Source organism: Ranitomeya imitator, chromosome 4, assembly GCF_032444005.1.
Source record: "Ranitomeya imitator isolate aRanImi1 chromosome 4, aRanImi1.pri, whole genome shotgun sequence".
Classification (NCBI taxonomy): Eukaryota; Metazoa; Chordata; class Amphibia; order Anura; family Dendrobatidae; genus Ranitomeya; species Ranitomeya imitator.
In genome coordinates, this window is record NC_091285.1 from 687,266,175 (window position 1) to 687,277,782 (window position 11,608).

The following is an 11,608-nucleotide window of genomic DNA, read 5'->3' on the forward strand; positions in this document are numbered from 1 at the left end:
CCTTTCATCGGGCTCATCATGATCGGCCTGGGGGCTTTGGTGAGGGTTCGGTGACCCCTCCTCAAGGGGGGGTACTGTTGTGAATTCAGCTTTTGGGCTCCCTCCGGTGGTTGTAGAGGGTAATGCAGTTGGGCCTGGATTGCAGGAGTGGACACGTGTATCTACTAATTGCAGGACTGACTGGGGTATATAGCTTTGCAGGATCCTTTAGTCAGTGCCAGTTGTCCATTGTTCTTGAAGGATTCACTTCCCTGCAAGTCTCTCCAGTTTGCTGTGTTTTTCTACAAAGATAAGTCCTGCCTTTGTTTTTGCTGTCCACCTGCAGTGGACCTTATAGTTCTGTGCATTTTCATGTTTTTGTCCTGTCCAGCTGGGTCTGTGAAGGATTTGTTGCAGTCTAGCTATTTCTCTGGAGATGCAGATATACCCCCCATGTCTTTAGTCAGATGTGGTGTTCCGTATTTTCTGCGGTGGATATTTTTCTAGTGTTTTTATACTGACCGCATAGTACTCTGTTCTATTCTTTCTTTTTAGCTAGTATGGCCTCCTATGCTAAAATCTGATTTCATATCTTCGTATGTGTTTTTCTCTCCTCTCACAGTCAATATTTGTGGGGGGCTATCTATCCTTTGGGGATTTTCTCTGAGGCAAGATAGGTTTCCTGTTTCTGTCTTTAGGGGTAGTTAGATCTTAGGCTGTGTCGAGGGGTCTAGGGAGTGTTAGGTACCCCCCACGGCTGCTTTTAGTTGTGCTGCTAGGTTCAGGGTTTGCGGTCAGTACAGGGACCACCTTCTCCAGAGTACGTCTCATGCTGCTCCAAGGCCACCAGATCATAACAAATATCCCTGTATTTTGCACCATCCATCTTCCCCTCAACTCGTACCACTTTCCCTGTTTGTGCTGCCGAAAAGCATAGGGTTCTTGGGCTGATGAGCTGTGTTTGACGCCAAACATGACATTTACCTTGGAGGCCAAAAAGATAAAATTTTGGTCTCATCTGACCACAGCACCTTCTTCCATACATTTGAGGAGTCTACAATATATCTTTTTGTCAAAGTTAAAATAAGGCTTACAATTTTTGTGTGTAAGTAAAAGCTTTTTTTTCTGCCTATTTTTCTATAAAGGCCACCTCTAGGGAGCATATTGTGGCTGTATAGACAGATACTCCAGTCTCTGGGAACTCTGCATCTCCTTCACGGTTAACTTTGGTCTCTGTGCTGTCTCACTGATTAATGCCCTCCTTGCTGGGCTGAAAGTTTTGGTGGGCGAGCTTTTCTTGGTAGATTTGTTCTGGTACCATGTTCTTTCCATATGATGATAATGGATTTGGTGCTGCTCTGGGGGATCATCAGAGATTGGGATATTTTTTTATAACCCAATCCTGACTTGTACTTCTTTACAACTTTGTCCCTGACTCATTTGGAGATCTCCTTGGTCTTCATGGTGGTGTGTGGAGATCTCCTTGGTGTTCATGGTCGTGTGTGGAGATCTCCTTGGTCTTCATTGTGGTGTTTAGTTAGTAGTGGCTATTGTTAATAGTGTTGCAGCCTCTGTGGCCTTTCGGAAAAGGTAAAGTGCATATACTGAGAGACATGTGACACTTAGATTGCATACAGGGGGACGTCCTGTCACTAAGCATGGGACTTATGACGTAATTACTTGTACCAGAATTTTTTAGAAGCTTCATAGCAAAAGGGTGAATACATACAGTACAGACCAAAGGTTTGGCCACACCTTCTCATTTAAAGATTTTTCTGTATTTTCATGACTATGAAAATTGTACAGTCACACTGAAGGCATTAAAACTATGAATTAACACATGTGGAATTTTAGACTTAACAAAAAAGTGTGAAACAACTGAAATTATGTCTTATATTCTAGGTTCTTCAAAGTAGCCACCTTTTGCTTTGATGATTGCTTTGCAGACTCTTGACATTCTCTTGATGAGCTTCAAGAGGTAGTCACCAGGAATGGTCTTCCAGCAATCTTGAAGGAGTTCCTAGAGATGCTTAGCACTTGTTGGCCCTTTTGCCTTCACTCGGCGGTCCAGCTCACCCCAAACCATCTCGATTGGTTTCAGGTCTGGTGACTGTGGAGGCCAGGTCATCTGGCGCAGCACTCCATCACTCTCCTTCTTGGTCAAATAGCCCTTATACAGCCTGAAGGTGTGTTTGGGGTCATTGTCCTGTTGAAAAATTAATGATGGTCCAACTAAACGCAAACCGGATGGTATAGCATGCCTCTCCAAGATGCTGTGGTAGCCATGCTGGTTCAGTATGCCTTCAGTTTTGAATAAATCCCCAACAGCAATGCACCTCCACACCATCATACCTCTTCCTCCTTGCTTCACGGTGGGAACCAGGCATGTAGAGTCCATCCGTTCACCTTTTCTGCGTCGCACAAAGACACGGTGGTTGGCTCCGGCCGAGAGTTTTCCTGCACTGACTGTGTCAGCGCCGGCTGTAAAGCAGAGCACAGCGGTGACATCACCGCTGTTACTGCCTGCGCTGACAGTCAGTGCAGGGAAACTCTCAGCAGCAGCGCGTGCATTAGCAGCGCTCTTGCCGAAAGTAGTTTTAACCCTGTGGACGCCAGCGGGGGACGTGACAGACATCAGAATGTGAGTATGTAGTGTTTTTTTTTTTTACTTTAACAATGGTAACCAGGGTAAATATCGGGTTACTAAGCGCGGCCCTGCACTTAGTAACCCAATGTTTAACCTGGTTACCCGGGTGCTGCAGGGGGACCAGCATCGTTGAAGACAGTTTCAACAATGACGAAGTTGTTCCCCTGATCGTTGGTCGCTGGAGAGAGCTGTCTGTGTGACAGCTCCCCAGCGACCACACAACGACTTACCAACGATCACGGCCAGTGACTCAGATAAAACTTATCCTCAGAAGCAGAGGTGACTCTTGTTCTTCCTTTCCTGGGGTGGTCCTCATGTGAGCCAGTTTTTTTGTAGTGCTTAATGGTTTTTGCCACTGCACTTGAGGACACTTTCAGTTTTCCCAATTTTTCAGACTGACTGACCATCATTTCTTAAAGTAATGATACCCACTCGATTTTCTTTACTTAGCTGCTTTTTATTGTCATAATACAAATTCTAACAGTATATTCAGTAGGACCAGGCTCAGACTGGCCCACCGGAGAACCGGAGGATTCTCCGGTGGGCCCAGGCACTGACACCTGCTGGCATACTGGCCAGCAGCTGCCTAGGGCCCCTACTGCTCCAGGGGCCCCCAGCCAAAGGTTATGGGGCCCCTGAGTCATGGGGGCTCGCCCTGTGCCAGTAGCAGGTAGCTGGAGACAGGATCCTGTCCCCGCTGCTAAAGCAAAATGAATATTCACGCTTCCCCACGCCCCTATGGGCGTGGAGAGGTGTGAGTACCATTTCTCTTTCATATCCGGCAGCGTTAGCTGCAGGCTGCAGCTAACACTGCCCGCATGTAAAGCCCCACCACCACACAGCACCGCACACATACACACACAAACAGAACCACACACACACAGAACCGCACACACACAGCACCACACACATACACACACACGCAGGGCAGGCACACAGACTCACACAGAGCAGCTCACCTCCTGGCGTCCTGCTTCCTGCCTGAGACAGCCCAGCTGGATGATGTCATCATCTGGCTGATGGGATGAGTTGCTGCTGTGGGGAGGTGAGCTGTGCTGTGTGCCTACGTGTGTGTGTGCCTACCTGCGTGTGTGTGTGTGCCTGCCTGTGTATGTGCCTGTGTGTGTGTGTGTGAGAGAGAGAGAGAGTGTGTGTGTGCCTGCCTGCGTGTGTGTGTGAGAGTGTGTGTGTGCCCGTGTGTGATGAGCTGCTGCTGCGGTGAGGTGTGTGTGTGTGTGTGGTGGTGAAGGACAACGATATTGGTGGGGGGAGACAATGATGGAGGTGTTGGGTAATTATGGTGGTGGAGGGAGACAATGAATGAGGTGATGGGCAATGATGGTGGTGGGGGAGGCAATGATGGAGGTGATGGGCAATGATGGAGGTGATAGGAAATGATGGTAGGGGAGGCAATGATGGAGGTGATAGGCAATGATGGAGGTGATGGGCAATGATTGCGGTGGTGGAGGCAATGATGGAGGTGATGGGCAATGATGGAGGTGATAGGCAATGGAGGTGATAGGCAATGATGGTGGGGAGGCAATGATGGAGGGGATGGGCAATTATGGTGGTGGGGGGAGGCGATGATGGAGGTGATGATGGAGGTGATGATGGAGGTGATGAAAGAGGTGATGAAATGGACAATGATGGTTGGGGAGGAGGCAATGATGCAGGTGGTGGAATGGGCAGTGATTGAGGTGGTGGGGAGAATGATAGGGGTGGAGGGGGAGAAGGCAATGATGGAGGTGTTGATGAGGACAATGATGGGGGTGGAGAGGGGTTGCATTATATTTTATGAGGGGCTGCATTATATTCTGTGGGGGCACTGAATTATTCTCAGGGTACTACATTATATTATTGGGGGCTACATCATACTATATGAGGGGGTTACAGTATACTCTATGGGGGGCTGCATTATATTCTGCGATGGGGCTGCATTCTCTCAGGGGACTACATTATATTCTGTGGTGGGCTACATTATACTATATGAGGGGGGCTGCATTATACCCTATGAGGGTGCTACATTATATTCTATGGTGGGGACTGCGTTATACCTGAGGGGGTTGCATTATATTTTGTGGGGTGCTGCATTATATTCTATGAGAGGGGACTGCATTATATTATATGAGGGGGCTACCCCAACCCTTGCTACATAATTAAGACGGGAGCTACCTTATATTATACCCTGATATTAGCGAAGAATAATTTTCTCTGGTGGGCCCAAGGAGCTCCAGTCCAACGCTGAGTAGGACAATTAGCTGTGTATCTACCAGACTTCTGCACAACACAACTGATGGTCCCAACCCCATTTATAAGGCAAGAAATCCCATTTATTAAACCTGGCAGGGCACACCTGTGAAGTGAAAATCATTCCCGGTGACTACCTGTTGAAGCTCATCAAGAGAATGCCAAGAGTGTGCAAAGCAGTCATCAAAGCAAAAGGTGGCTACTTTGATGAACCTAGAATATAAGACATATTTTCAGTTGTTTCACACTTTTTTGTTAAGTCTATAATTCCACAAGTGTTAGTTCATAGTTTTGATGCCTTCAGTGTGAATGTACAATTTTCATAGTCATGAAAATACAGAAAAATCTTTAAATGAGAAGGTGTGTCCAAACTTTTGGCCTGTACTGTATGTGCATGCAAATTTTAGTTATTTGATCCATTAATTTACAAAAATATTTACACACAGGTTGTAATGTAACAAAAAAGGTAAAAAGACAAGGGCGTGAATACTTTTGCAAGCCACTATATATATATATATATATATATATATATATGTATATATATATATATATATATATATATATCAGAGTATCAAATATGCAATTGTGTACACCAATTAGGGATATATAAATATAAGGACCATATGTATCATTGAGATTAAACTGATGTCCAAATATAATTATATCAGGCAACCATGCTAAAATATTCTGTTATCAAAAATAATTACATCAGTTTAAAGTACAGAGAAGAACAATATTGATTCATACAGATCTATATCCAATTTGGAAGTGCCACAAAAATGATTAATCAGCATAAAGAGATTTTTCCATATAATAGAGCATAGTAAGCAGACATAAACATATAAATTATAACAGTGTATAATAAATATATAGTAAGTAACAGAAATGGTCAGATGAAAATATGTAAGAGCCAAGTGGTGTGACCTGTATATGAATAAAGTGGTCAAAGTGGTAAGTGCTCTAGGGTATGGTTGTTATAAACACATTATGAATAGGGTTGAGCGAAATGGGTCGGCCAGATTCAGAAGTCGCCGACTTTTGGCAAAGTCGGGTTTCATGAAACCCGACCTGACCCCTGTGTGGGGTCAGCCATGAGGTCGGCGATCTTATGATCTGGAATCGGAATTCCGATACCGAGTTCCGATATGTTTAAGATATCGGGAATCGGTATTGGAATTCATATTTAGGGGTAAAATAAAGAATAAAAATAAAAAAATATTGATATACTCACCCTCGGACGCGCCCTGGTTCTCACCGGCAGCCTTCCTTCCAAACAATGAGCGCCTGAAGGGCCTTCGATGACATCACGGCTTGTGATTGGTCGCGTGAGCTGTCACATGGGTGTCACGTGACCAATCACAAGCCGCGACGTCATCTAAGGTTCTTCAGGCGCTAATTCTTAGGAAGGAAGCGTCCGAGGGCGCGTCCGAGGGCGCGTCCGAGAGTGAGTATATTCCTAATAGGTATATACTCACCCTCGGACGCGCCCTGGTTCTAACCCGCAGCCTTCCTTCCTAAGAATCAGCGCCTTAGATGATGTCGCGGCTTGTGATTGGTCGCGTGACGCCCATGTGACCGCTCACGCGACCAATCACAAGCCGCGACGTCATCGAAGGTCCTTCAGGTGCTCATTCTTAGAAAGGAAGGCTGCCGGTGAGAACCAGGGCACGTCCGAGGGTAAGTATAGCAATATTTTTTATTTTGATTCTTTATTTTACACTTAAATATGGATCCCAGGGCCTGAAGGAGAGTTTCCTCTCTTTCAGACCCTGGGAACCATTAGTATCCCATTGCACTGCATTGGGTTTTGTGTTTCGGCCGACCCCGACCCGGACTTTTCTATAAGATCGGCCAATTTCACTCGACCCGACTTTTGAAAAAGTCGGGTTTCGTGAAACCCGACCCGATCCTATAAAAAGAAAAGTCGCTCAACCCTAATTATGAATAAGTATTCATATATATAAGTGTGAATGCAAATAGATAACTGCACTATCAGAGTAGAAAATGCCTTGGAAGGATACAAAGGGAAATGCTGACAGGTAAATGCAAAGCACACTCTGAATGTAGCATGCCCAAGGCGCGTTTCGCCTCAGCTTCGTCAAAGCTTCGTCAAATTGGTGTACACATACTTGATATTGAGATATATATAAATTATAAAAATTCTACATTTTATATATATACATAATGTCACTACCCCACTTCCGGGAAATGTTATTCTTGTTGAGGATAATTATTCACTTGGTGTTTATATTCTTCAGTGTGTGCACTAAATGTAATTTATAATTTTTATTAAAAAATGTATTGTGTCATATGTGTAGGTTCTATAATTCCAGTGGATTCACAACATTTGTTTATCGTTAATGTGGGATTAGTGAATATTTCATTTTATTTGATAATGTGATCATTTCATCTCTTCTATAACATGCGGTTATAAATGTATTGTTATCTTGTAGAGCATTATGCCTCTCACTGTAAGATTGACATTCATTCAGGCCTTGCCTCTGGGATTTCCAGGATGCACTGGACAGTCAAAGGAAGCCCTTTCCTCGGTCAAACCACTTAAATGCCACTAACACTACTGACCATAACATCTAAGGGGCAGACAGCTGGGATTGACGTTTTTGCTCGTCCATAGTAGAAGCTTGATTTCTCAAAAAACCTGTCAACGAGGCCACATAAATGTGCCATTAATTTGACTTTTGTCTCTAATTACTTCTTTTACAGCTTCTTCAGTACATTAAGAAAGCTAGGATTAGACTGAGTAGTGGTCAAGAACTGTATTTCGATGATAATGGCGACCCACCTGCTGTCTATGATATCGTCAACTGGCAGCTAGGCCCAGAGGATACCATAAAACACATCAAGGTTGGAAGCTATGACACCACTAGATCTTCAGATCAAATTTTTCAAATAAACACAAGTGTCATTCAGTGGCCTTCAGGGTACCAGGAGGTAGGAAGAAAAAAAAATACAACTGTTTTACCACAGAAAATAAACCATTGTCAATGATGGCCACTTGTCTGTGATTGGTCAGGGTCAGACTTCTGACACCACCACTGATCTGCAAGGTGACAGGCTGTGATGTTTATAGGATGATGCTTTTTTCAACTGTAAAAACCTTGAAAAACAAGTGGAGTTCTAAAAAAAAAAAGACAGTTGCAGACCAAAGTCAGTCTTAGACCTCAAATTTAGTTTTCTCTGTTGAAGCAACATAAAAACTTTACTGTGACTTTAGGAGGTAAAAATGCTTGAAGGTTACATTACTGACTGAAATATAACACTGAACAGACAACCTACTTTCTAAGGTTCCTGGTCTCTTCAACGGACACAATTCCAATTCCAGGACAGTGTTACTTCACAATGGCCTCAACTGTCATTTCCTCTTCCATGGAATATCAGAAAAGAGGTCTCCTCCATCCAGGCCTACTCCCCGAGCTCTACTTTTCCTATCTTTCCTGTCTTAGGTCCAGCACTTCTGAACCTTACTCCTCATTTTCCACACCCTGTTCTCTAGGACCTTAGTCTTCTTTACCTGGATCAAGCTCTTTAGAGCTCTATTCTTCTTAGCTCATAAGGTGCTATAAACGTTCCTGTTCTTTTTCACTTTGTCTCGAGTCATACTACTTTTTTGGGATGACAACTTTTAGTCCTGAGCACCTCCAAACTTAAAGTACTTTGAATATACATCAGTGTAACCTGATAACACAAGACTCCTCTTGGGAGCCCTCCACTGTCTGTAACTTCTCCAGTAGTGGACAAATGTTATGGAAATTTGGTTTGGATAAATCTATCCCTGTGTGTGCTGCAGTCGTTCCCAATAAGTACTGAGTATTTTCATCAAGAATGGACTGTACACCATTGTGACAGAAAAACATTCCATCAATACTGATGATTTATTGTAAATACATAGGTTTATAATTGCATATAGAAAGGAGGTGGTTAGGGGTGGTTACTTAGTTAATTACCATATTGTCTAGCTCCTCTGTTATTGGTTATCTAAATATATTTGGAATATTGTGATTAATGCACATATGGATGCTGGTTAAGCAACTAAAGTGAGCTGTCTGCATCTAGGACAAAGTTGAGACATCTGATCATCACTTAATACATCTGGCCTAAGTTCTGCTTTTGCCTAGAAAACCCCATACAGTCTGTCTGGCTTATATCAGTTTATGTCAGCCATTTTAAGCCATTGATTATAATGTATATATTAGCTGTGAGTATATATGAGTATACATGCAAGTGAGATCTACATTATATATATATATATGTATATATATATATATATATATATATATATATATATATATATATATATATATATATCACAAAATAAGAAGACCAACATTCCTGTAGTCAATGACAGAAGACACTCAGCTCACCCAATGTAAAAAAAAGTCCTATTTGCTCTGAAAACCCTGTAGTTTGGCATGTCCACTGGTGCAAAAGAAATGTGAAATCCAGTAAAAAGGATCCTTAGTAATTGCATTTATTGAAAATCCATAGAAATACAATCCATCATCATGTAAATCGTAGACGTGTTTCAGACTATGTCTTTGCTACATCTTTGCATCAATGAGTCAAGACGTGTCTGAAATGTGTCTGAGGTTTAGATGGTGATTAACTGGATTTTAGTGGATTTTCAATAAATACAATTTTTACGGATACTTTTTGCTGGATTTTACTTTTGCATATAGTTTTTACTCCATTATATTTTCACTGACGCATCTTGGTCACATCACTGTAGTATCAAACATGATGATGTCTAAGTGAACGGGTCAATGGCGGGTACTTCAGCTCAATCCACTCAAGTGAGAGAAAATAATCAGAACTACCATAGTTTTACAAATGGTGAATGCAATTTCTATTTATTCATTTATCATTATCTCTCATACCTACCAATTACATTTTTGTTCAGGTCAGCTTGATACCTATGGGTATAGCCCAACACATTAACCCAAATAATGACCTAATTATCTACCTTGTTGGCTTTTTGTAAGCCTTGATTAGAGTTATACAAGCATCACTGATGGACTGTATGTGTAGAGGTCTAATGTAACATATAATGATGGAAAAGCTACTCCATCTTTTCATTTCTAGTTCTTGTGCCCTCAGGTTCCTCTGTCGGTCTGTAGTGAAAGTTGTCCACCCGGTTTAAGGAAGGCTGCGAAAAGAGGGCAACCTGTTTGCTGTTTTCAATGTAGTCCATGTTGTCAAGGAGAAATCTCAAACCAAACAGGCAAGACTCACCAATGTAGTTGTTATTAAATATAATACACAAAATTGCTCACTTATTTTATTGGTTTTCTTCTAGATGCTATTGAGTGCTTCAAGTGTCCATGGGATCATTGGCCAAACCTTCAAAAATCTGCATGTCTCCCAAAGACCATAGAATTTCTCTCTTATGAAGACCCAATAGGCTCAACCTTGGCAGTAACCACAGTGATTTCCTCTTTGGTGCCTGCTTCCATATTACGACTGTTCATAAAATACAAGAGCAGTCCCATAGTGAAGGCGAACAACTACCATCTGAGCTGCTTTCTTCTTATTTCTCTGTCTTTTTGTTTCCTTTGTTCCTTGGCCTTCATTGGCCTGCCCCACCGTGAGAAGTGTCTCCTTCGACAGTGCGCATTTGGCATTGCTTTTGCACTTTGTGTCTCTTGCATCTTGGCCAAAACTATCACAGTAGTATTCGCTTTCATGGCTACAAAACCAGGTAGTCAACTAAAAATATGGACAGGCCTTTGGGTTTCTTTCGTATTTATATCCATATGTACTTTACTACAACTTCTCTTATGTATAATTTGGCTGTTACTCGCTCCACCATTTCCCCAGTACAACACACAAACACAACCAACACTCATCAGCTTTGAATGTAACGAAGGGTCGACTATTGCTTTTTGGTGCATGTTGGGATATCTTAGTATCTTGGCATCTGCCAGCTTTGCCGTTGCGTTTATGGCCAGAAGACTCCCCGACAGCTTCAATGAAGCTAAATTTATCACATTTAGCATGTTCGTCTTCCTTAGAGTTTGGGTGTCTTTTATTCCAGCCTACCTTAGCACCCAAGGAAAATACACTGCAGCTATGGAGATATTTGCCATTCTTTCTTCAAGTTGGGCTCTTGTTATCTGCATGTTTCTTCCTAAATGTTTTATAATTTTATTTCGACCCTACATGAACTCCCGGGAATACCTTATGAGGAAAGTTAGGTTCCAACCCCATGGATGACATCAAGATGATATATTCTGTAGATGTCTATTTTTTTAAGAATATAAAACTTTACTATAAGTAGATCACAATTATTATATGTTACACTCAAAATTGAAGAGATCCTGTATGTCTTAAAATGGCCTTATCAAATTATCAAATTATGTCACACATCCATTTTTGGAGTTACTATTAGTGAACAGCAAGTGTACTCGTTGCTCGGGTGGTCTCCGAGTATTTGTAACTGCTCGGAGATTTAGTTTTCATCACCCCAGCTGAATGATTTACAGCTACTAGCCAGGCTGAGTGCATGTGGGGGTTGCCTGGTTGCTAGGGAATCCCCACATGTAATGAAGCTGGATAGTAGCTGTAAATCATTCAGCTGCGGTGATGAAAACTAAATCTCCGAGCAGTTACAAATACTCGGAGATCACCAGAGCGTGCTCAGGAAAACCCGAGCAACGAGTATACTCGCTCATCACTAGCTACTATATCTAGTCATCTAAGAAGCAATACATCTCCTTG

The 11,608-nt window shown here is 42.5% G+C and overlaps 1 protein-coding gene across 1 annotated transcript in view; it reads left to right on the forward strand.

The window, feature by feature from the left end:
* LOC138674707 (extracellular calcium-sensing receptor-like) overlaps positions 1-11,104 on the forward strand; it is a 31,724-nt gene extending 20,620 nt beyond the window's left edge. The window contains exons 6-8 of the mRNA XM_069762523.1: positions 7,598-7,738; positions 9,989-10,112; positions 10,188-11,104. Of these exons, the coding sequence (XP_069618624.1) occupies positions 7,598-7,738; positions 9,989-10,112; positions 10,188-11,104 (1,182 nt within the window). The remainder of the gene's footprint in view (positions 1-7,597; positions 7,739-9,988; positions 10,113-10,187) is intronic.
* Positions 11,105-11,608: the final 504 nt, after the last annotated feature.